This window comes from Alexandromys fortis, unplaced genomic scaffold (assembly GCF_014885135.2).
Source record: "Alexandromys fortis isolate MF-2015 unplaced genomic scaffold, M_Fortis_MF-2015_v1.1 scaffold_48, whole genome shotgun sequence".
NCBI classification, from domain to species: domain Eukaryota; kingdom Metazoa; phylum Chordata; class Mammalia; order Rodentia; family Cricetidae; genus Alexandromys; species Alexandromys fortis.
Genome location: NW_026067947.1, coordinates 6,341,732 through 6,365,625, shown reverse-complemented (window position 1 = coordinate 6,365,625; position 23,894 = coordinate 6,341,732). Strand labels below are relative to the sequence as shown.

General features: G+C 36.4%; 1 protein-coding gene across 1 annotated transcript in view; it reads left to right on the top strand.

The window, feature by feature from the left end:
* Cntn3 (contactin 3) overlaps window positions 1–23,894 on the top strand; it is a 386,288-nt gene that overhangs the window by 108,273 nt on the left and 254,121 nt on the right. Inside the window, exon 3 of the mRNA XM_050149360.1 lies at window positions 12,223–12,349. Coding sequence (XP_050005317.1) covers window positions 12,223–12,349 — 127 coding nt within the window. The remainder of the gene's footprint in view (window positions 1–12,222; window positions 12,350–23,894) is intronic.

The window sequence follows — 23,894 nt, the reverse complement described above, 5'->3', positions numbered from 1 at the left end:
ATTAATCTGTGTTTCTACTGGTAATATTCTGGCACCTGTCTCCTTCTGCAGCTACATGATGTCTCTTTGACTACACCTAATTACTGTCTCTAGCCGGGCGATGGTGGCGCATGCCTTTAATCCCAGCACTCGGGAGGCAGAGGCAGGCGGATCTCTGTGAGTTCGAGACCAGCCTGATCTACAGAGCTAGTTCCAGGACAGGCTCCAAAAAAGCCACAGAGAAACCCTGTCTCAAAAAACAAACAAACAAAAAAATTACTGTCTCTCTATCTCTGTTCAGTTTTCCTGCTTGGATTTACTCTACTGAGCCATTGGCCAAAACACTTTCTTTGATGGTAATTAAAAAAGTGGTAATTAAACATAGTCATAGCATATAGACATCCCACATCATCTCCCCTTTTCTGTCTAAATAAAGAGGAAGGTTTTGCCTTTAACATAATAACATTGCATATAAGAAAACAGATATCACAATAAGAATTACAGTTATAATATTATATCTACTTTATCTTTTACCATAGCTAAGGGAAACTGTAATTGTAGCTATCTATTCTTCAACTCCATCAAAGACCTCAGAAAGACATAATCTTACCTAAATAAATAAAATAAATAATTTTAAGCAAGTTCTAAAACTCTAGAATTGACAGAGATATCTCATTGCCTGGACAGTCATCCAAAGTTCTTTTATAACATTGGGGCATTCATCTTTAGCCTACAGACCCATAGTATCTGTCAAAATTTTCCATGAAGCAGGAAATATGAAAGACTATTTTTTCCATACTGGCAGTTTATCAGTCACTTTATTCTGTATCTTTCAGAATATCTGATAGACTCTTTCATGAAGCATGAACCTGAAGAACCATCTCACTTTCATTTTACAAGTTCAGCAGTAATTTTTTTGTGGGTCATGCGTGTCTAGTTCATACAACATACCATCAAGCAATCCAGGCAAGAACAGAATCTTACACAAATGGCTAGCCATGCCACATTGAAGGCAAATCCCAAAACAAGTTTCTTCAATGCCTATCAACTTCTCTGAAGTAATTGGTGCTGCCTGAAGCAGACATGTATCACTGTTGAGAAAAGTCTAAATTCTTAAGACATTTTAAATGCCATATTCTGTAGGTCTTTGAAGTGTTGAAGATTATCTATATAACTGAAACATATCTCTTTATATCTAGAAAACCTAACTATCATGGCTAAAAGTTTGACTATTATAAATGACTATCTGTTAATCTGTAATTTTCAATTACACATTACATTTTTAAATGAGCTATATAAACGTAATACTTTAAACAAGAGTAAAAATATACATATAAGAGAATTGACCTTCAATTTATATCAATAAACCAAAATTGATCCCAAGGCAAAGTATTCATCTCTATATCATATCTCCCTTAATTTAATTAATTAGAATTTAATTTAATTTAATTAGAGATTTACTGTTCCCACTAAAAACTTATAATCAACCTTCTTTAGATGAAAATAAACATTTATAAACAGTCATTTTGGGTATTTGGTCCATGTCCTTTCCAAACTTCTTCCTGATGTTTGTTGGGTTAAGTATCTTTAAGGTTCATGCATCTTTCCATAAAACCACATTAACCTAGAAGGACTCTATAGGTTTTCATTGTCCTTGGAAACAAAAGCAGAACCTCTTTTCCAACGTAACATATCTGTAGACTCAATTTTGAAGTCAATATACCTCTAAAATAAATGTTGGTTTAGCTTAGCTTTCCACAGTCAAAAATTTAAAGAAAACACAATTGTATACATAATTCAAACTCTGTGTATTTTCCGTCTTTACATGGCTTTTTTGTTACTCTTTTTTTTTTCTTTAATCTATGTCTGCCTGTACTCTTTATATTACTTCTCTGTCTCTTTGTTTTTTTTTTTAACTATTTGCTTCTTTTTATAATTGTTTATACTTTTTTTCCTCTCTCTCCCAAGCCTATGTACATTTCTTAAAAACACACTGTGTCTCACTCAGAGGTCTTTTGTGTCTGAATCTGTCCTATTATGTATCTGAAATCCTTTTCTGGCAAGGGAAATTTTAAATGGTAAGCAGTGTGGTTGCAGCAGTCTTGGATACTGGCTCTACCTCTCTTGGCCTTTTAGCATGGTGGAGGTATTTCACTGCCAGCTCTGGCACCCCTGCATAGGAGTCACACTAACCAGTTCAACTCTGGGAAGCAGTTGGCCAATGCTGCCATCAAGTAATTTGCAGAACAATGCCAATAAACCACATTACACCCCCCCCCCCAGAAGAAAACAGAGCCCTTTGTGCCACCAGCATGAACCGAACCGGAAGCTGTTTTTTAAAGAAACCGTGTAGATTATGCCGTTAATGCCGAGTCAGGAAACCTCTTTAAGTCGCCGTTCCTCTGCTTGTAGCCAGCAAACAGAGCCTATCTGAAAAAAAAGGTGCAGCTATCAAAAATTGGTGCTTGGTTCCCATTTTTTTTACAAGCCCTCCTATTTCTCTTAAGCTTTTTAAAAGTATTATGTGTATTCATACCCCAGACAGTGGGCACCATTTTGTAAATAGAGATTGCTTGTTCATTTTCCTGCCTCCGAGTTCTGAATAATCATACAAAAACTGTATTAATTACAGCACTGTTTAGCCAATAGCTTCAGGGTATTCTTAGACAACTATTATAACTTAAATTGACCCATTTTTAATAATCTGTGTATATTCATGAGGTTGTGACCTACTGGTAAGGTTCTGGCATTTGTCTCCTTTGGTAGCTACATGGCTTCTCTTTGGCTCGGCCTACTCTCTGTATATATCGCTTTGTTCAGATTTCCTACCTGGCTTTACTCTAGTAAGCCATTGGCCAAAACAGCTATTATTCAGCCAATAAAAGCAAAACATATATAAGAGGACATCCCACATCAACTCCTCAACTTCTTTCTTTTTTTCAAAAATGTGATCTAATCTTGCCTATTCCCTTCCAAGTACTGGAGCTTGCTGTCTCTTAAACTGCAATGTATATGAAGTGCTCACTGTAAGTACCTAAAAATGGGGTCTTCTCAGCAAATAGCACCATTCTACATATAAATCATTATGGTCAGATTGTGAGGTTGTGATCCAATCATTACAAATAATATCCTGGTAAAAGGGGAATATTTGGACCTAGAGAGACATATATAGAGAAAAGATAAGAGAATTCTGGTGGGTCATTGGTGATTGCTGTGGATAATCATTTGGTAAAGGCATTTAATGAATAAATATACATCACACCCTAAGTTTACCATTTCCTAGTTCGATAAGACCTGAGTATGAATGCTGGCCATAGTCTTGATCAGTACTTATGCCAGATGGTACACTTTCCTGGCATGAGTAAGAGCTATGAGTCACCTCAAAGAATCATAGAATTTTATTTACTAGCTTTGCTGAATACATTCTTTATATTTCTCAACATCTATTCAATTTTCTTTAAAGTGAGATACATATCACTTCAACTTCAATTTAAATTGTGTTGCAAAGAATATTGATAACAGGTACAAACTGATTAGCTTACTGCCTAAGACATCATAGTATAAAAATGAGTATTTAACTATTATTTTGTAGTTCTTAATAGTATAGTTCTCCTAAGTCATTTAAAAAGTATTAAATAAGTAGTAAGCATTAAATTAAAAGGCATAAAAAAGTCATGAAAAAAAGATGACCATATGCAATGCCAAGTAGAAGAAGGCACTCCTGACACCATGTTGCTCTTAGGCTTATACCATCAAAATTTGGATATAGCAGATGCCATAGGCCAGTTAAATGCAGGACCTTCTCCATCGTGGATAGTCTTACATTGAAATATCTATCATAGACATGAATTATATAAGATTGGCTAGCTTAGCCTCTCATAACTTTGAGATAATATAAAGGAGTGTATTTTGGTTATTCCTTTTTTGTCTAGCTGTACCCTACTTGTATTCAAAAAGGGAGTGCCCGAGTTCCTTGCTCGTGCTCTCTCTCCTTCTGCTCCTGCTTTGGACCTTGAGATTTCTGTCCAGTGCTCCAATGTGGGTCTCTGTCTCCTTTCATCGCCTGATGAAGGTTAATATTCAGGAAGATGCCTATATGTTTTTCTTTGGGTTCTCCTTCTTATTTAGCTTCTCTTGGATCACTAATTATAGGCTCAATGTTCTTTATTTATGGCTAGAAACCGAATATGAGTGACTACATCCCATGTTCCTCTTTTTGGGTCTGGCTTACCTCACTCAGGATAGTGTTTTCTATTTCCATCCAACTGTATGCAAAATTCAAGAAGTAGAGAGAGCACGAGCAAGGAACTCAGGACAACGAGGGGTGCACCCACACACTGAGACAATGGGGATATTCTATTGGGAACTCACCAAGGCCAGCTGGCCTGGGTCTGAAAAAGCCTGGGATAAAACCCGACTCGCTGAACATAGCGGACAATGAGGGATACTGAGATCTCAAGAACAATGGCAATGGGTTTTTTTTTTTTAGTCTTTTTTTTTTAATTGAGAAAAGGAAAAAAAAAGTTTCCGCCTCCTCCCAGCCTCCCATTTCCTTCCCCCTTCTTCCACCCTTCTCCCCCTCCTCCCACCCTTCTCCCCCTACCCCCACTCCTCTCCCACTCCCTCTCCAGTCCAAAGAGCAGTCAGGGTTCCCTGCCCTGTGGAAAGTACAAGGTCCTCCCCCCTCCGTCCATGTCTAGGAAGGTAAACATCCAAACTGGCTAGGCTCCCACCAAGCCAGAACATGAAGTAGGATCAAAACCCCTTGCCATTGTCCTTGGCTTCTCATCAGTCCTCATTGTTCGCCACGATCAGAGAGTCCGGTTTTATCCCATGCTTTTTCAGTCACAGTCCAGCTGGCCTTGGTGAGCTCCCAATAGATCAGCCCCACTGTCTCAGTGGGTGGGTGCACCCCCCGTGGTCCTGACATCCTTGCTCGTGTTCTCCCTCCATCTGCTCCTCATTGGGACCTTGGGAGCTCAGTCCAGTGCTCCAGTGTGGGTCTCTGTCTCTATCTCCATCCATCACCAGATGAAGGTTCTATGGTGATATGAAAGATATTCGTCAGTATTGCTATAGGATAGGGTCATTTCAGGTTCCCTATCCTCAGCTTCCCAGGGGACTAACTGGGGACATCGCCTTGGGCTCCTGGGAGCCACTCTAGGTTCAAGTCTCTTGCCAACCCTAAGGTGGCTCCCTTAACTAAGATAGGTGCTTCCCTGCTCCCCTATCCATCCTTCCTTTATCCCAATCTTCCTGTTTCGCCAAGTTTCCCCAATCCTCCCCTTCTCACTTTTCTCTCCCCATCCCCCCTTATCCTCATCCCACACCACCCCCAAGATCCCAATTTTCTCCCCGGCAATTTTGTCTACTTCCCATAGCTAAGAGGATAACTATATGTTTTTCCTTGGGTTCACCTTCTTATTTAGCTTCTTTAGGTTCCCCAGGTATACAGGCAATGGGTTTTTGATCCTACTGCATGTACTGGCTTTGTGGGAGCCTAGGCAGTTTGGATGCTCACCTTAATAGTCATGGATGGAAGTGGGTGGTCCTTGGATTTCCCACAGGGCAGGGAACCCTGATTGCTCTATGGGCTGAGGAGGGAGGGAGACTTGATTGGGGAGGGGGAGGGAAATGGGAGGTGGAGGTGGGGAAGAGACAGAATTTTTTAATAAATTAATTAATTAATAATAATAAAAAAGGGAGTGCCTTACAGCTAAACACTATCTTCATCTTTATTTTTTTCTTCTTCCATAAAATAATGGATCCTAGAATAGCTCTCTTCTAGTTGACAATATATTCCTCTACTCTCTTCAACTATGGCCAGTAGAGTTCTGGAGTCCAGAAAGAAAAAGGCATAGTCCAATCTTGATGCATTTCACTTGAATTCTGCATTTAGTAATATTGCCTCCCTGATTCCACTTGGAAATTTTTGTCTTCATTCCAAAGTGCTCCACTATCTTTTTTTTTTTTTTAATTCACATGTAGAGATGATATAAAACAGCAGGGAAGAAGTGGAATATGCTCTCCTTTTCCCTAGGGACTTAGAAGTAACATGAACTCTCTTTTCATGAAGGAAATGCATGAAACCCCTTGCCTGTTTCTTTTTGTCAGTCTTCATAAAAATTGTATGACGTGTGGCCAGTAGAATTGGTCAGGTACAGTTTGATCTTTTACATGACAATTCCTTAGGAGTCCATGAAGTGTGTATTTATATTCAAAGGCATTATTCCTACTTGCCTATGGTTGTTTGGGGTCCAGGGCAGGGAAATACAACACCTTAGAATTGACTTTTTAGACTTGTCTTTTTAGCAATGTTATATACCCTTTAAGTTTTAAAAATAAAACGAGGCCTTGCAACCAAGCTAGAATATTTTAAAAAAATGTGCCTGTCACAAAAAAGCAAGTTCAACACCAATCTAAATTTTACATTGAGTATGTTTAATCAGGCAAGAGACTACCTTCTGTTTCACATCAAGTTCCTTTAGATTGTTATGTGTATCCATGTGGGTAAAAGATATATTCTTTTGAGGATCAAAACTTATTTTCAAGAAAAGGTGCATTATTTATATATTGTTAGCAAAGGCCAGTATTTTGTTCTTTTTAGTTTATGTTGCTGGTGAGACATAAAAAGCCATATCCCAGCTTTTCTCAACATCTATTTTGTTGCCGTGCACCAAGACTCAGTAGCTTTTATCTTTTGTCTGAGCATGAAACATGGACTATCCTGTCTCATTTGTTTATTAATTTCTACTTTTAACCAATTGAAAGCTTCCACATTGCTGCTGGTAGTCTTAAATGCCTTTGGGATCTTTACATTTCAGGCATAAAGGTTGTGTTCTACAAGTTTTCCATGCCACCATAAAACACTGAAGTTGAAAAGGCAGGCTAAGGGCTAACTTTTGCCTGATAATATTTAAGACAGAATGGTTTCTGGGAAAGAGACTCAAAGCCATGAAGGTTGGTATGTAACACCAAGTCTCTCACCATCCCTGGAGTGACCTAACCTCTCTATGCCTCCCTGGTTTAAAGCCAATCCATATCCAAGATGGTTAGGTAGTACTGGAGAGTAAAATCTTATTTTGTCAACTACTCATTTTTAAAATGGGATTTTTCCCCATACACAATAGTTGTTTATATATAACAGACTGATATGGAAGGTATGCCATGTTCCAGGAGCTACAACATATCACTGAGTAGATTACTAACAAGCACATAGGAATATATTGACCTATACTAAGTGATGCACTGGTAAACCTATTGCAAGTTAAAAATGCCCCAACACATCACTCCAGTGAACATTGTGGCATAGGAACGGGATGGAGTGTAAATTATTTAATCTTGCGATCATACTTGTGCCTCACAGTGAGGCTTGATGCTGAAGTTCAGCTTCATAAATGATCACAATCCACAATTTCAATTGTGATTTATCCTGAATACCTGCTGCTTCTATACCACAGTAAAATTGAAAATGTGGCAGTTTCATAGTGGACACTGTCTATAGTGTATGGGTAGTGACTACATGTTTTATGTTATGATAATTTTCCTGGTTGGTATCATGCCTCTGTATTGTACTTTGTCTATGCCAGCAGAATAACACATCTTAAATACAATAAATGTTTAGCATTAGAAATCATCCAGAATCTATTTTGTATCTCATATCCATTAGTGGACTTTAGTTGCTTATTTTCTTGAAATAAATCATAATGTTACCAACCAGGAAAACTTTTATATAGAAATATGAAGGACTTTGAGACCCCATTATGCTAGTGTGGCTAATGATTTCATAAATGGCTGAGTTCAGTCTCCAAATAAGCTTGATGTCCCGAGACTCAAATCTTTGACCCATAATCATGTGGTTTATCTTTCTGGTATGGCCAGTCTCCAACAAAGATATTGGCTACTGACTTATAGATTCAGTATAGTCACTCATACTTGTGGTTTAAAATAGAATGTCTCCTGTAGGCTCAGATCTTTGAACGCTTTGACCTCAGTAGTTAGCACTATTGGGAGAAGTTTAGAAGGTGTGTCCTTGTTAGAAATATATCACTGGAGGTAGAATTTGCTAAAACCAGTTTACTATTTGATGGGGAAACTATCAACTGATAGTTTCAACCAATCACATTTAGTTAGGGTGTGGCCACCAAGAGCCCATCTAAGTTGCCAACAACTATCTATGATTTGTGTTTATGTTTGAGAATGTGATCTCACTAAATTTCCTACCCTGGCCAACATGCCTACAGCTTGCTGCCATGCCTCTCCATTATGATGGACACTTTCAAAAACCATGAGCCAAAGTAAACATTTTCTTCTTTAGTTGTTCTGTTCACAGTTATTTTATCACAGGAACGGAAAACTAACTAGTATGCCACCGCAAACCAAATCCCATTGATTAGCTGTGTCATGTAATGGGGTCTCTGAAAGTCCACCTTTTAGGGAAACCTCCCAGAATCAAATTAAAGGCACCACAATAAGCTAAAAAGGGGACTAGAAATCTAAGGCGTAAGAAATCTACTCACAACGTGATCCATCTATCCATGTGTCTTTATTCTTTTCCTTTTTGATTCGTTACAAACATTCCCAGTGTATATATATATATATATATATATATATATATATATATATATATCCTTAAAACCAGCAATTTCCCACCCCTAGCAGGTTCCAGGACTGAAATTCTTTTGCCTCATAAAAGATCAGATAAGGGTTTTTCACATGCACACACACACAGACAGAGAGACAGAGAGACAGAGAGAGAGAGATCTGTTATTGCCAGCTGAAAGGTGGGAGTGACTAGGGCATGTCCAGTGAACTCCTTAATGGAATTAAATCATTAGGGAAATTCAAATGCGGATGGTTATCATGCATTTTTAGGTGGTAGATAAAAGAACTAAAATGTTGATTTTCAGCTTGGCATTTTTCTTCTCTCCCAGAGTGCATAGAATCAGTTAACCAAGCAACCTATATAAACAGTCAGGGAGCAACCACAACTCTTGATCAGATAGAACATAAGCCAGACACTATGGGTCGATAGGTCTGGAGTATACCTCTAAATGGTAGAGACAAGGGGTAGAGTTAGGCCTCTAAATTATCAGTTCTGGTGTATACTATTATCAGTCATTCTGGTCAGAGGGCGATTGCATGGCTGTAGCGCCAGAGGGAAAGAAGTCTTTTTCCAGTAGCAGTTAATTATCTCTTCTGCTGTCCTTGAGAGTAAAACATAAGCCATAAATTTCCTGAATTAAAAATCATCAGTACCCTGAGGTTAAAGTGGACATACGGAGTTAAGATTCTTTTAAGTGGGATAAAACCAGAGCAGCTTGGAAATCTGTGAATATCTGAAATGGAATGTTCTTTCCTGGACTCTAAACACTGACCAATGCCTGCTGATAAAGAAAATTGTAGGAAAGCAGATCTCTGTGTTTTCTTAGGAGGGAGGAACAGAAGCCTGGGAATAAGAAACTGTTTTCACACATAGCTTGGGGAAATAGTTCTGAACTATGGAAATTAATTCCCAAATATGTACCAAAAGGCAGTTAGCAACAGAGAAAATCTACAGCATGTGACAGCTACTTATTCACAAAGCAATAATGCCAAAAAAGCATTGCCTTTTGGTGTAAAAACATTTACCAAATCCTTTGGCTTTTGATAAGTCACTTGTAAAAAGAGGGCTGAGCAATTATTGTACAATGTTGAGCCTTGTAGCAGGCATACATCATCTCACAGATGCCTGGGGCCATTCCTAGAATTAGGCCAACACCAAATGCTTCAAAAAAAAAAAAAAAAAAAAAAGGCAAAGATGTGTCTTAACATGAGCCCTGCAGTGATTTCTCCTATACTTGACATTGACATTCTGGAATGTTGGGTGAAGAGACTTATGTCATTTAACCATGCTAGGCCTAACTTTTTCTTCTTCTATACACTGAATAGAACTGTGCTACTCACATGCAGAACAGCTTACTGATTAAAAAACAAATCTGGGCTTGTAGGATTTGCCCTGAAACTTAGTTACTGATGTGTCCTTCATTGTTGTACGAGGCTGCTTGTTCATTCTCGGCTGCCCAGACCATGAAATAATCTCTCAGAAACTATATTATATAAGTAGTAGGAGGCCACTAGTTTGTTTCCTGGCCTTCTAAAATAATCACACAGAAACAGTATTAATTAAATCACTGCTTGGTCTATTAGCTCTAGCTTCTTACTGGCTAGCTCTTACATCTTAATTTAACACATTTCTGTTAATCTGTATATCACCACGTGGCTGTGGCTTACCAGCAAAGTTCTGACTTTTTTGTCCCTGGTGACTGCTACATGGTATCTCCTTAACTCCACATTCTTTCTTCCAGCATTCAGTTTAGTTTTCCCTGACTAGCTTTGTTTTGCCCTGCTATAGGCTCAAAGCAGTTTCTTTATTCATTAACCAATAAAAGCAACACATATACAAAAGGACTTCACACACCATTTCCCCTTTACTGTTTAAACAAAAAGGAAGGTTTTAACTTTAATGTAGTAAAATTACATATAACAAGACAAGTATCAAACAAGAATTACACTTATATTATTTATATCTAATTTATCTTTTATCATAGCTAAGGGAAACTATAACTATCTATTCTCCAACTACATCAAAGACTCCATAAGGATATAATATTACCAAAGTAAATAGAAAGTGCATTGTAAGCAACTTCCAAAACTCTAAAATTAACAGAGACACCTTGTTGTCTGGAGAGTCACCCAAGGTTCTTCTCTATGGTTAGGGCATCCACTTCAGCCTACATGCCCATTGTACCTGTCAGACTTTTCCATAAAGCAGGAAATTTCTAAGGCAGTCTGCCTATATTAGCAGTTTGTCAGTCACTTTGTTCTGTGTCCTGCAGAATGTCTTGCAGACTCTTTTATGAAGCAAGAATCCCGAAGGATTGTCTCACCTTTAGTCAAGTTCAGGAATCATTTCTCTGTGGGTCCTGCATGTCCAGTTCATACAGCATAGCATCATGAGGTGCATAAATATGCAGTTCAGGCAAGTGCAGTTTCTTGCCCAAATGGCTAACCAACGCCATAAGGAACCTCTTCAATTCCCATCATCCTCTTGAAGTAGATTGGTGCTGCCAAGAGCAGATGTGTCTCATTGTCATGAAAAGACCTAACTTCCTAAAACATTTTAAATGCCATATTCTGAATGTCTCTGAAAGATTTGAAGAATACCTATCTAATTGAAATATATGTCTATATATCTAGAAAACCTAACTAACATGACTACAAGCTTGAATATTATAGATGATTATCTATTAACCTATATTTCTTAATTATACATTACATTTTAAATGAGGTGCATAAATATACATATAACAAAATTGACTTTAAATTTGTATCAATAAATCAAGATCTATACCAATGCAAAGTATCCATCTCTATACCTCTTCATCTCAATGATTATTGTAGTTTTCACATTGTAAGTTTATAATTTAAGTTGTGGTACATATTTTTATTCATGTTATTACTATTTGAAATATATAAACATGTATGTTCTTCTTTACAGAGGCTTTTGAAACTATTTAATAACATATTCTTTGTATCACATTTCATTGACTCTTTTTGTCATTTGGTTCATTTTGCTCTCTCTTCTTCGGTAGAAGCTCCTCTTCAATTTGGCAGAACATTCCAAATCGGGGAAGCTAGAGTTCCTTTTCCATTTTGTTTCTGTGAATTTGTTTTTATAAGTGTTTTTTTTTTAAATGGTTATGCAATTTCAATTGCGTAACCATTTTGTGATAGCATTCTCTCTCCTTTTCCAACACCTAGTCCAATTAGAAAGAGTTTTGTTTTTAAATGTGTGAATGTGACAATTACCATTAAAAAATATTCTGATTCTAAAGTAGGAGAACTTTATAAAAAACACTTGATCATTTGTTTATACTTTTGTGTCATTTCCTAAGAAGAAAATGAAAATTTCAGTGAACAGTAGATATGTTTTCATTGATGGGCAAAATAACATCAGCAGCCTTGAACTGTGCATGTTTTTCAAATGTCATGAGAAAAGTATGAGTTTCCATTTAAGTTTCAGCTCTGCAAAAATATTTATAATATAAAAAATTTCCTGTAATAATTTATTCTCCATGAGCAATGCTCAGGCAGTAGGAGCAGTTAAGAACAAACAATAGTTGCTATCTTTTATCTTCAGCTCTAGCCTGTACTCTTTATAACACCTTTCATTCATTATTATTTACTCTCCTGTCCACACAGGTGAGCTTCTTCTACAAGGCCCCGTGTTTATCAAAGAGCCCAGCAACAGCGTTTTCCCCGTTGGTTCAGAGGATAAAAAAATAACTTTAAATTGTGAAGCAAGAGGCAACCCTTCACCTCATTACAGGTAATGTGGAAAGGTTGACTGTGTAAAGGAAAATGGAGGAATTGTAATTACTTTAGCTTCAGTATATTCTGCTCTCTGTAAGGTGTGATAGATGTATAGTACTATAGACCTGTGGTGTGTTCAATAGAACTGATTCAATGAGCATTTGAATCTTTAAGGCAATATGTCTGAACTAAGGGGAAAAAAAAAACATAGAATTTCTTAATGCTTTGTATTTTCACTAATTTATAGTGTAGTTTAATTTATATTGTTTTTACATTGCAAATTAAGTTATAAAGGTATCAAGAAGACATTATTGTCTTTAAATCAAGTGGTGTTTGAATCATTTTTTTAGTACACTCTTGTCCCCCCTTTCTTTGCTTATACTGGGTATGTATTCAGAAGCTCAATCAATGAGGAAGAATGAAATATATTTTACATAAGTAATTTAAATTATTTTGAAGATAATAATTATTCCATTCATCATATTTTTTTTAAAAATCATATTAAAATCTTTACCTTCAAAATTATGTAAAACCTGTTCTCTGAAACCTTCAACTGTCAGGAAAAAAAGTATAAGTGAAGAAGAAAAAGCTGGATTTTCATCTTAAGATAAAAATGTCAACATTTTGGAAAATGATCAGGATTATATGATGGGATGAGTATTTACTTGATTAAATAACACAAGATTAACAACTTTTAGTTAGGGGTACTTAGGGAACCCAATTTAATGAAGAGATGAATTATTTATAATTAACATACGCTGCTTTCATAGAAGTGGCTGGGGCAGAGTGTTCCAGGCACCTTCACAGCAGCATGCACCTCAAGTGCTTGCTAATACCTGCATCAAAGCTATTTACACAATTCCTGGACTTTGCAGAAGAAGGACCCTTCCTGCTACATTAATAAAAGCATACAGCTTCAGAGTCATTCTTTAGATCTTATTGAGTCTCTATTGTTCTCTGAAGTCGTATAAATAATAGACGCCAACAATCTTTGTTAAAGTGGGTCAGGCTTTCCTTAGAAAAAGACTTTCAGATTTATGCACCTGATAGTAATCAAGGTCATTCTTTTAATGTATTAACAATCTACTTACAGAACACCTACTGTGTACTTTCAACAAAATATGCATTAACCTCATATGTTGACTGGTCTGAATTAGAGTTTTGGATGCAGGGAACTTTTTACTCTGCTTCTTCTTCTTACTTTAGAATTAAGAACAATGAAAACAAGAAATGATTTTATGAGATGGTTAGATGAGTATTAGTACATGTGTTAGTACATTCAGCATCTGGAAATATTACTTCTTTGGTGGAAAATAAACAGATAATTTGAATGCAATTTTATCTTGAAAGTACAGATCTTCACACTTATCTAAAGATTTCTGACACCTTACTAAGACTATTTCTGCCGATAATAGAACACTTTTATATACAGGGCTTTAAATATGATGAATCCACGTGAGTTATAAGTAAGTTTGTTATTTTTCTGTTGTGGATGGAGAGTTGTATTCTCTTATTTATCTAATGAATTGTTTGGTGATAAATGTATTCAGTGAAAAAATTGTCAAGACACAAGATATTGTCACAGAAGAATGTATTTCTAAATGAGAAGATTAATTATGTTTGTAGAATGTTATCAAATAGCCAGATGTCTTGAGTTTGGAAGCCTATAAATCTTTTGAAGTAATTATTATCTTGTGCACTAGGTATTCCAAGCAATGCTGTTGAATCTGACTGTAAATACATTAGGTATATGTATACAATTTTGTGGATGAACTTTTGTCATTGATACATTTGGTAGTGACCCTTCTATTTTGTTGTATCCTCTGGAAAACCAATCTAGCATTTGTTATGTTTCAGTTCATGCAAAATCTATATCTGAGAAGAGGAAATACATGGCTTTTATTGATTTGTTGATATGGTATTTGATAAATGAAATTTAATGTGATACATATTGTTTCAAAATCCTTGGTTGCTAGCCAAATGGAGCAGACACTTTTTATCATAGCTTTAAAGATTTTCTGAACTGAGGATTACTCACAATATGGAATTTTACTTGTGCTAACAGTTTATAATTACTGTGAACTGAAGGCTAGAAACACAAGGGAATCTCTTCATTCTGAGAGGCATTATGCTTCCCTTGAATCCTAGCACGTGGGAGGCAGAGACAGACATATGCCTATGAGAGACTAGCCTTGTCTGTACAGCTAGTCTAGGATGGCAAGGGGTACACAGAAAAATCCTGTCTCAAAAAAAAAAAACCTTATCATTCTTTAAATGATTTACCAGAAAGTCATACTTACTTTCTATATTCTTTAGAAATTACAGAGTTTAGAAGCAGTATAATAACAAAAATGAGTATTTTTTTGTATTTGAGCACTAAAATATTATTATTTATCATGTAAATTATAAATACATAGGTGGACGAATAGTAAGGCAGATTCTGAGCCAAGGAGGGAAATAATGAACTCATGAAGTCACTCATTGAAAGTGACCCAGTCATGTTCCTGAACATTCAGAACAAAGACTAAGAATCTTTTGAGAATTTGTCCTTTCAAAGCACAAGGAGACTGTCCTGGGAGCCAGAGCAAATCTTCCCCATGGGTGATCCTGTCCCTGTTATTTCTCCCTTGGGTAAAGATAACTCTTAATTGGTCATATTAGAAATCCAGAAGTTCAGAAATTCTCATGAGAAGTTACTCCTTTAAAGGTCTAATTGAGGATTTTATTCTTTCTCTTACCTTTCCCTGCCAGTACCCTAAAGCTCACATTTAAAGGTTAATTAGTATTCAGTCTGACTGTAATTGCTAACGGTGCTGTAAGAGGTTACCTTAAGAAATATTAATACTTAATGTTCAACGTAAAGGATTTTTCTCTTGTTCCTTCATTTGACACCAAATTTCTAATATTGGATGAAGGTGTCCACTTGGAAGGATTAGTGTCATATCCATTGATACAACTCTGTACTTAAAGAACCACAGATATAGACTAAACAGTAGTAGACACACTAGACACACACACACACACACACACACCATACAAACACCACACATACACCACAAACTCTACACACACACACACACACACATACACACACACACATACAGATCAAGCAAGTAACAAAGTCAAATGAAATAGGACTACCCAAAGAATTCATAGATTCTTTGATTATGTACATTTGATTCTTTGATTATGAATTCATACATTTAGCTATGAGCATACCAAAAGAATTTGGTCTATAATTATTCTCCACATCTTTCCAGTTTAATTATCAGCTCTGCTTTTTTTTTTTTTTTCTGTTTTCGAGACAGGGTTTCTCAGTAGCTTTTGGTTCCTGTCCTAGAACTAGCTCTTGTAGACCAGGCTGGCCTCGAACTCACAGAGATCCGCCTGCCTCTGCCTCCCGAGTGCTGGGATTAAAGGCATGCACCACCACTGCCTGGCCAGCTCTGCTTTTTATACATACTAAAGGCTGAAAAAAAAATTCCTGAGGCTGAATGTGGTCCCAGGCATTCTATGTATTTTTAATCTCTTAGAAACATGGAAATGTTGCACTTGTTCTTCCCGGCCACCTGGCTAGCTTAGACCTGAAATAATCCCACAGAAACTATATTAACTAAATCACTGCTTGGAGCATTACCTCTAGCTTCTTATTGGCTAACTCTTATATCTTAATATAACCCATTTCTATTAATCTGTATTTTGCCACGAGGTAGTAGCCTATCAGCAAAGTTCCAGCACATCTATCTCCAGCGGCAGATCCATGGCATCCCCTGACTCTGCCCTTCTTCCTCCCAGCATTTAGTTCAGTCCTCTCCACCTACCTAAGTTCTACCCTATCAGACCAAGGCAATTTCTTTATTCATTAACCAATACAAGCAACACATAGACAGAAGGACCTCCCACACCATAGAAATATTCTATTTTAGATCAAAACATCAATTTAAATATTCACTTTATTGATCACATAAACCCCATATTAAATACTTCTTGGGCACATGTGACTATTTGCTGCAATACTGGAGATTTTGGATGCCATATGTATATTTCTGGAATATCCCATTTTGTACCACTGATCCATACCTACTCTGGGCTTTACAGCATATCATTTAACATTTTTTATATTCATACATTCCATTTTGCTCCTAAGAGAGCAAACAGAATATCAATCTCATTGAGCTCTTTCAAATAGGTAAGATATTTTAATGAAGTACAGTGTGGGGAGTCTTGAAAGCAGAAGAGCTAAGATAAACTTTTCACATAAATGGAGACTTTTGTGGTTTACTTTAAGAAGGATTTCAAGGGATGAGCCCAAATTTTGCATGTATTTAAAATATTGTTAGTTAAATATTTGTGGTTAGTATAAAAAATGGAAAATAAAGTAATACAATAATTTTTGTTCATCACTTATTCAAAGAATGGATAAAAAGGAAGTTTATTTCTTGTCTCTTCACACACACACATCCACAAAGAATGCTAAACGTTATCCTCTTCATAACACTACATTTGGCTGTATGTCTACCATATATGTGGATGATATACAATCTATGTATATAGTTATTTTTTAGAAATTATAAATATATATAATATAACATATATCACATATGTTGTTTATATGCTATTTTCTATTTATTATATACTAAATCACATGATAACCTACATTTAAGTTTTAACTTAGTTTGTGCATTATATCCTTGCATAACTCCTATTACTATACAGATCTGTTGACACTATGTAGCGAATAAGAGCTATTTTCCTCTAAATTATCACAACCCTTAAGTACATGTCATCACTTCTGCCAGTTTTCTAAACCTGGACTCTTAGGCTCAGCTATGTTTGACATTGTAATTTCTCCCGTTACAGAGCTCTGGTCTGCACAATTACACTTAGTCACCAAGAGCAGTGAAAAATTCACTGAAATAGTTGCAAAATATTTTTTTTTTAAAAAAAAACATCTCTATAGTTTCTGAGGCTGATAGAAGTAGATACCTCACACAAGGTATTTAAAACAAGGCTATACCACCATCCTGTCCCCAAGCCCTCCCACTATTCTCACTTCTCAGCTTCTTACTGCCATGTGCCTGGCCATGGCACCTTACCATTCCTGTATTACACAATGAACTGTGATTGTCCTAATAGGATGTCATTCTTCTAGGATAATGATGCTCACTGTAGCTCGCTAGCAAACAGTGAGAGCTTACTTAGTGGCTTAAAAAAGATCCATAATGTAACTGACAAGAAGAAAAGACGGGGATTGAGAAGGAGGTCATGTTTCAGAATTTAAAAGTGTTATTATAAAACTACAGCTACAATGTCGTAATTTATTCTTTTCTAGATATTATAGTTTGGATTAAGTTCTCCTTGTTGGTGTCATTTGACAAAAGTTCATCTTGAGATATCCAAGATTGCTTAAAGTAATCTAAACTTCCTGTAGCTTCCCCACAATATCACCTCTCATAAAATAATTCATATTTCCAGTTAGTGTCATCAGTTGTTTCTGGTCATATCAGAAAAATGTGAAATAAACACCAGTATTGTGAACAGAGCACATTAAATAGGAAGATAAAGAATAACTTTCAGACATTAAAGGTATCATGTAACCCAATAAATCACATATTTTTGTTTTTTGTTACATTTTTAGGTAGAATGAAGAGGGTGATATAAATCGTATTGATTAAAATTAAATTATATTAACTGGCTCATTTTTGCATGCTTAACGACTGACTGATTCTTATTTCCTGTGTCAGAATCACATGGTGCATAGCAACTTCAGAGGGGAATATGGAAAATCTTACCAGAAATTTTCAAATTTATGTGAGAAATGCAAATCTTCCAAGCAAATTGCATAACTCTTAGAATAGTATTAAGACAATCACTGATGGATTTGAACTAGGTTATTATATATATAAAACCTAGAGCGGTTTTAGTTGATTGTACAACCAATCTGTAGTATATCTGTTGTGCCCGTATGTGTGTATTAATATTTAAGATGTATTAGTAAATAAAAACTGGCAATCTGCATTATAAAATACATTTTTACAATGATTTTTTAAACAAAGTATCCAAAATTAACTCTTTCAATTATTGCTGATGCTTAAATAGTTATTTTTGGATAAAGTATTGAATATGTAAATTCATACATTCATTCTTTCAAAGGCTGCAATTATTCTCATCACTTCAGTAAACACAATAACAAACATTGCACCAACCACAAATGCATTTGCTTATTAACTTGAAAGCTGCTTCTAAAACCACAGATTGCTTCTGTGATTACATTACCTAATTTTCTGTCAAAGCCCAAATAAAGGATCGCCTATTGCCTTAAGGAGCTCTTAGCATGGGCTTATTTCCCAAACACAATGCTAAACCCCCAAAGATTCTTGTATAATTTGATTCCTTTTTGCTTTGTTTTATCCTGTGGAGAAAAATGTAAAATTTATTTTTCTCCAACTTCTTGTTTATGCTTGGGGTTCACTCACCAGATTTTGTATGGTAAAGCTGGCATCTCAAAGACAGTTACTTCATGCAATCCACTGTGAGGTTAATTATATCTTGTGATTATTTTTAAAACTACTCAATACCATGTACTTTATTTTTTAGGTCTGTTAGTTTCAGTTCCAAAGGATGAAGCTCCCTAATTGTTTAACAAATTCAGATGGCAGCGTTCTTCATTGCCTTAAATCACAGTGACAGAAAATGATGTGTAGGTTTGTATCCACTGCCGTTAGACCACACATACTTGTGCGGTGCTGCTTAAGAAGTTGTCAGAGCTGGCCTGGGTCTGAAAAAGCCTGGGTTAAAACTGGTCTCGCTGAACATAGCGGACAATGAGGACTACTGAGACCTCAAGAACAATGGCAATGGATTTTTGATCCTACTGCACCTATTGGCTTTGTGGGAGCCTAGCCTAGGCAGTTTGGATGCTCACCTTTCTAGACCTGGATGGAGGTGGGTGGTCCTTGGACTTCCCACAGGGCAGGGAACCCTGATTGCTCTTTGGGCTGAGGAGGGAGGGGGAATTGATTGGGGGAGGGGGAGGGAAAGGGGAGGCGGCGGTGGGGAAGAGACAGAAATCTTTAATAAATAAATTAATTAATTAAAAAAAGAAGTTGTCAGAGCTAATCATAACAGGATGGCAAATAAATCATAAGTATATGAAAACACTAGCCTTGTCCATACCCAGTGGAGACTACATGGAACCTGCATATGTGTAGGCTTATTGGTTGAAACTTCTGTCAACAGTAATATGATATCAGATCTTAGAATTTTAAGAGCAGATATGGTCACCATATTGCATAAGCAGTAGCATTAAATCTTAAAAGATAGGGTTTTCTGCTTAGCATAGTAAAGGAATTTGTGTCAAACATACACCCACACCCACATACACCCCCCCACACACACACATACTATTTTTTGTCTTCCTTCCTCCTTCCCTTTAACTTGTTCAGTATTTTCGTAGACAATTATGTGTATATTTTTACCTATAGTTGTTTTAGCTTATTAAAAATAACATTTAGAGTGTTTATCGTTTAGAAATAGTTACTACCCATTTTGAAATGCTTACATATTCCTCATAGTATAAACAGAGACCACTGCCCCCCATGTGTGTTGCTACCCTAAATAATTGTCTTCAGATGGCAATCTGCATTCAGCTCTACTACTCCATTCCCCGATTATCCCTCTCCCTTTCCTTTCTTAGCAGTTTTCCTGTTATGCTGAGGACCTAAAAGATTTACAAAAAGTGTATGAGTCAAATGTACACTTTCTCTTGTAGGCCAGAAATCTCGGATCCCTAGTTTTATCTCTCAGAATAATCATTTCTATTTGTTCAGATCCAAATTGGTGTAGAAAGTCAGGTTCAGGTGTGTTCCTCCACTGAGAAACAGTCAGCTCCTGATGCAAGGAATGTAAACTGTGACACCTTTACAGATCATATAAAACAAACCTCCAACCATGTAGAAGAAGCATTTGAACTCCAAAGGCTGGCGATAAACTTGTAAGATCATTCTAGAGTGTTACAACATGATTATGCAGGCGTGCTTAATCCTATGACATTTACCACAAGCTAAAGAAACAAGGTTAGTCAGCTTCTGAAGCACAAGGTAAATGTTATATGATTGAAATTCTGCTCTGTGCAGCTCCATGAGCCGTGGCTCTGTCTGCATTAGGTCCAAGTCTCAGGGAATAGGCTTCCAGAATAGAGTTTAGGTGTGTAAATTCACTCTTGGGAAATTTGAAATTAGGCCCAGACTTCAGCAAGATTGCACTTTGATACTTGAGTGGTTTTTTTATGAATTTTAAAATTTCTTGATCAAAAATGAAATCTTAAAGTATTACATAAAATAATCAATTTACAAAATGGAAAAACCATACCATGTTCTAAACAGTTCTCAAGTTTGTAACCTTAATATGTGATGTAACCCCTGTATTTACTTTCAAACTGAGTCTATTCTTCAGGCACTGAAAGTCTTTGAGACCTGAAGTTCACATTCAAGAACCACACAACTGAGTTTAAAACTTTGCAAAAACAATTTAATAATGTTAAAAGAAAATTTAGATTTTTTTGTTTTTACCCTAATTTTTAACTATTCTTAGGAACATGTTGCCCATGAGCTACAATTTGGACATACTTGCCAGTTTATTGGATTGTTCTGATCTGAAAAAATGAGATTGAAATTTCTAGCAAATAAAATGTGTCTGGTTTACAGATTTACTTGGCCATATATTTTATTAAGGAGGAGCTATCGTGTCTTCAGTTTTCTAGATTATTTTCTCTTAATGATTCTTAATGATATTTTATGTGTTTTATTTGAATGTATACATGTGTATGCTGGTATGAGTTTGTGTAAACCATGTGCATGAAGTGCTAACAGAAGCTGCAATACTGTCAGCTCCCCTGTAACTAGAGTTAGAGTCAGTTGTGAATTGCCTGGTGTAGGTGCTAGGAACCAAATCTAAGTCCTATGCCAGAGCAGCCAGTATCCCTATCCACTAAACCATTTTTTCAAGCCCCAAGTTTGTTTCTATGCAGATGAAAATATGAGACATACCTACAAATCATTCTCAAATATAAAGACTTTGTTTGACAATCCTGGGTACACACTTTTGTTTCTCAGAATAAAATAGCATTTGGAATTCCCATCCCAGAACTAACATACACATCTCAGAGTTGAAAAAAAAAAAAACTCTTTTGAGTTTTTTATATAACTTTACATATAACTTTCAGCAAGTGAAAAGAAATATCAATATTTAATAAGACACTGAGATATTTTCTAACACCAGGGGATGCGTTGCATTGAGTGATAGAGATTTAGTGTTTAGAAGGTGAAAAACAATTATGTTCTATGAAAATTAACATTCTTCAACATAGCTCAAGAACATCTTAGCTCTGAAGAGTTTGGTGTGGAAGCACCCAGGCACATTTGCTGTAACAGAGACATTTTTAAAGAAAGGCCTTTTTACTTTTGTGCATAGTAAAGTAATCTAGCAATTGTGCCCATATGATGAAAAACTGAGGTAAAGGAAGTCTGAAACATTTATACATAATAGAACAATCTTTCCATTTTTGGTTCTTTACTTGAAACTTAGAAATGATGGCTTTTAGATTGTAGACACTTACTAACATAAAGTATTGCCCCAAATATTTTATGATCTCTTAAATCTTTTAAGCTATTAAATAGGCAAGAGGAAGTGATTCTCAATATTTTTTATTTATTTTTATAGTTTCCCACACAGCCATTGAGCCTTTATTATTCATTAGCTAAACATAAAAACATAGTTTTTAAATGAAGACATTAGATATACTTAGGTCCCTAACACTCTATATCCTCAGTTATGATGCTGCTATTTTTCCCTCTGAAATCTGTACTTCATAGGTAATAACAATATATATGGCTAGTAAGATAGTACAGCCAGTGAAGTGCTTGCCTTGCAAGAAAGAGGCTCTGAGTTAGATCCTCCAACCCTTATAAACCCTTGAGCATGGTAGAGTGCCTTGTAATCCTGGTGCTGGAGAAATAGAGCCACTTGGCTCCTGGTGGTTCCCGGACTGCCAAACTTACCACATTTGGCAAGTTTAGGCCAGTGAGAGATGAGAGACTGTTCTCTTATTCTTATTTTTTTTTTATTCTTAGTAGCCAACCAGGATTCTCCTCTGGTCTCCATATATGTATGTGTATACAAGCACATATGTGCACACATATCCCACACATCATGCCATGTATTCACACACACACACCTGTGCACACACACCACACACACATGCACACACACATACACAAGGGGTGAGGAAGAGAGAAAACAAGCACAAATACCCTTTGATATAGTCTATGATTCAAAAGTGTATAAGATTAAATCTATCTCTCCTAACTTCAGTTTAGAAACATTTTCTCTATTAAGTTATTGACTTAGTTTCTTCATAGTTGACAAACCATGTTTATCACAAGAATTACACTTACTTACTTCGTTTGCTATCAGATTTGTTCTTCACAAGCCAAGTCTAACATGTATTTTTTACTTCTTTGGATAAATTCTCAGGAAAGGCACACATGTTGAATCTGTATGTTCAAAACAGTCTGTTCAACATGAGAGGAGATGACCAGGAACATGGAAGAGAGCAGGCGAGGGTCATGTGGCCATGATGGAAGCCACTTCCTGACATGGACCCTGGCCAGGAATTCCCGTGCACACCAGTTTTGTATGCAGCTGTCTAAGAAAATCTGTTAGGAACTTGAAACTCTGTTTCTTTTACATGTGAAAGATTAAGGTTCAGGGAAGTTGGATAATTTTCTTATGCTCACGTAGGTGATACAGGACCAGTCTTGTTAGGAATGGAGCTTGGCTCACAAAGAAATTACCACACCATTCAAAGTATTTTGACAAAATCTTTTGCTTCTGTAGGAAGGTGTGCAGCTTTACAAAGTCAAGCAAGCAAACACACCCGGTAGAAAATGTCTTGTGTTTTTTTAACCTTAATCCACAGGGTCCTGTGCCCAACCGTGATGGGTCAGAGCTCTGCTTCTTTTCATGCTGCAGTTGGCTGATTCAGAAAGGCACAGCTGCCGGGGAAAATACAATTTGAACGTCTATTTTTGTTTCAGAAAAATGCTGACTTAGAAGAGATATTTAGCAAATAATGCTTTAATATTTCTTTTAAGATGACATTTTTCTTTGTCTTATTTAACTCTTTAGTAGAAAAGTCTCCATTTTGTTGCATTTCCCATAAATCCATCCTCTTTTATAATACGCATTCTTCGTTTCATTCAAATTCAATTCATAGTGCCTGACTTTTCTGTACCTGAGGTACTCACAGGAACATTTTAGCATAGTGTAGGCGCTTTCATGTGATGGCTGTTTCAGTGAGTCTGTGTGTTTGTAACGGCGTAAGCGAATGCAGACAGATTGTCAAAATATAGACAGCTTTAATGGAGGAATAGACTTACAGAACCACTGTTCCCGCGGAGACCAGGAAAGCAGAAGAGCGCTGGGAGCACGCTCACCAATTTTATAGGAGAACTTTAGCCTGAGGCGAACACGCCCCCTAAGGGGTGGGACTTATCCCTACA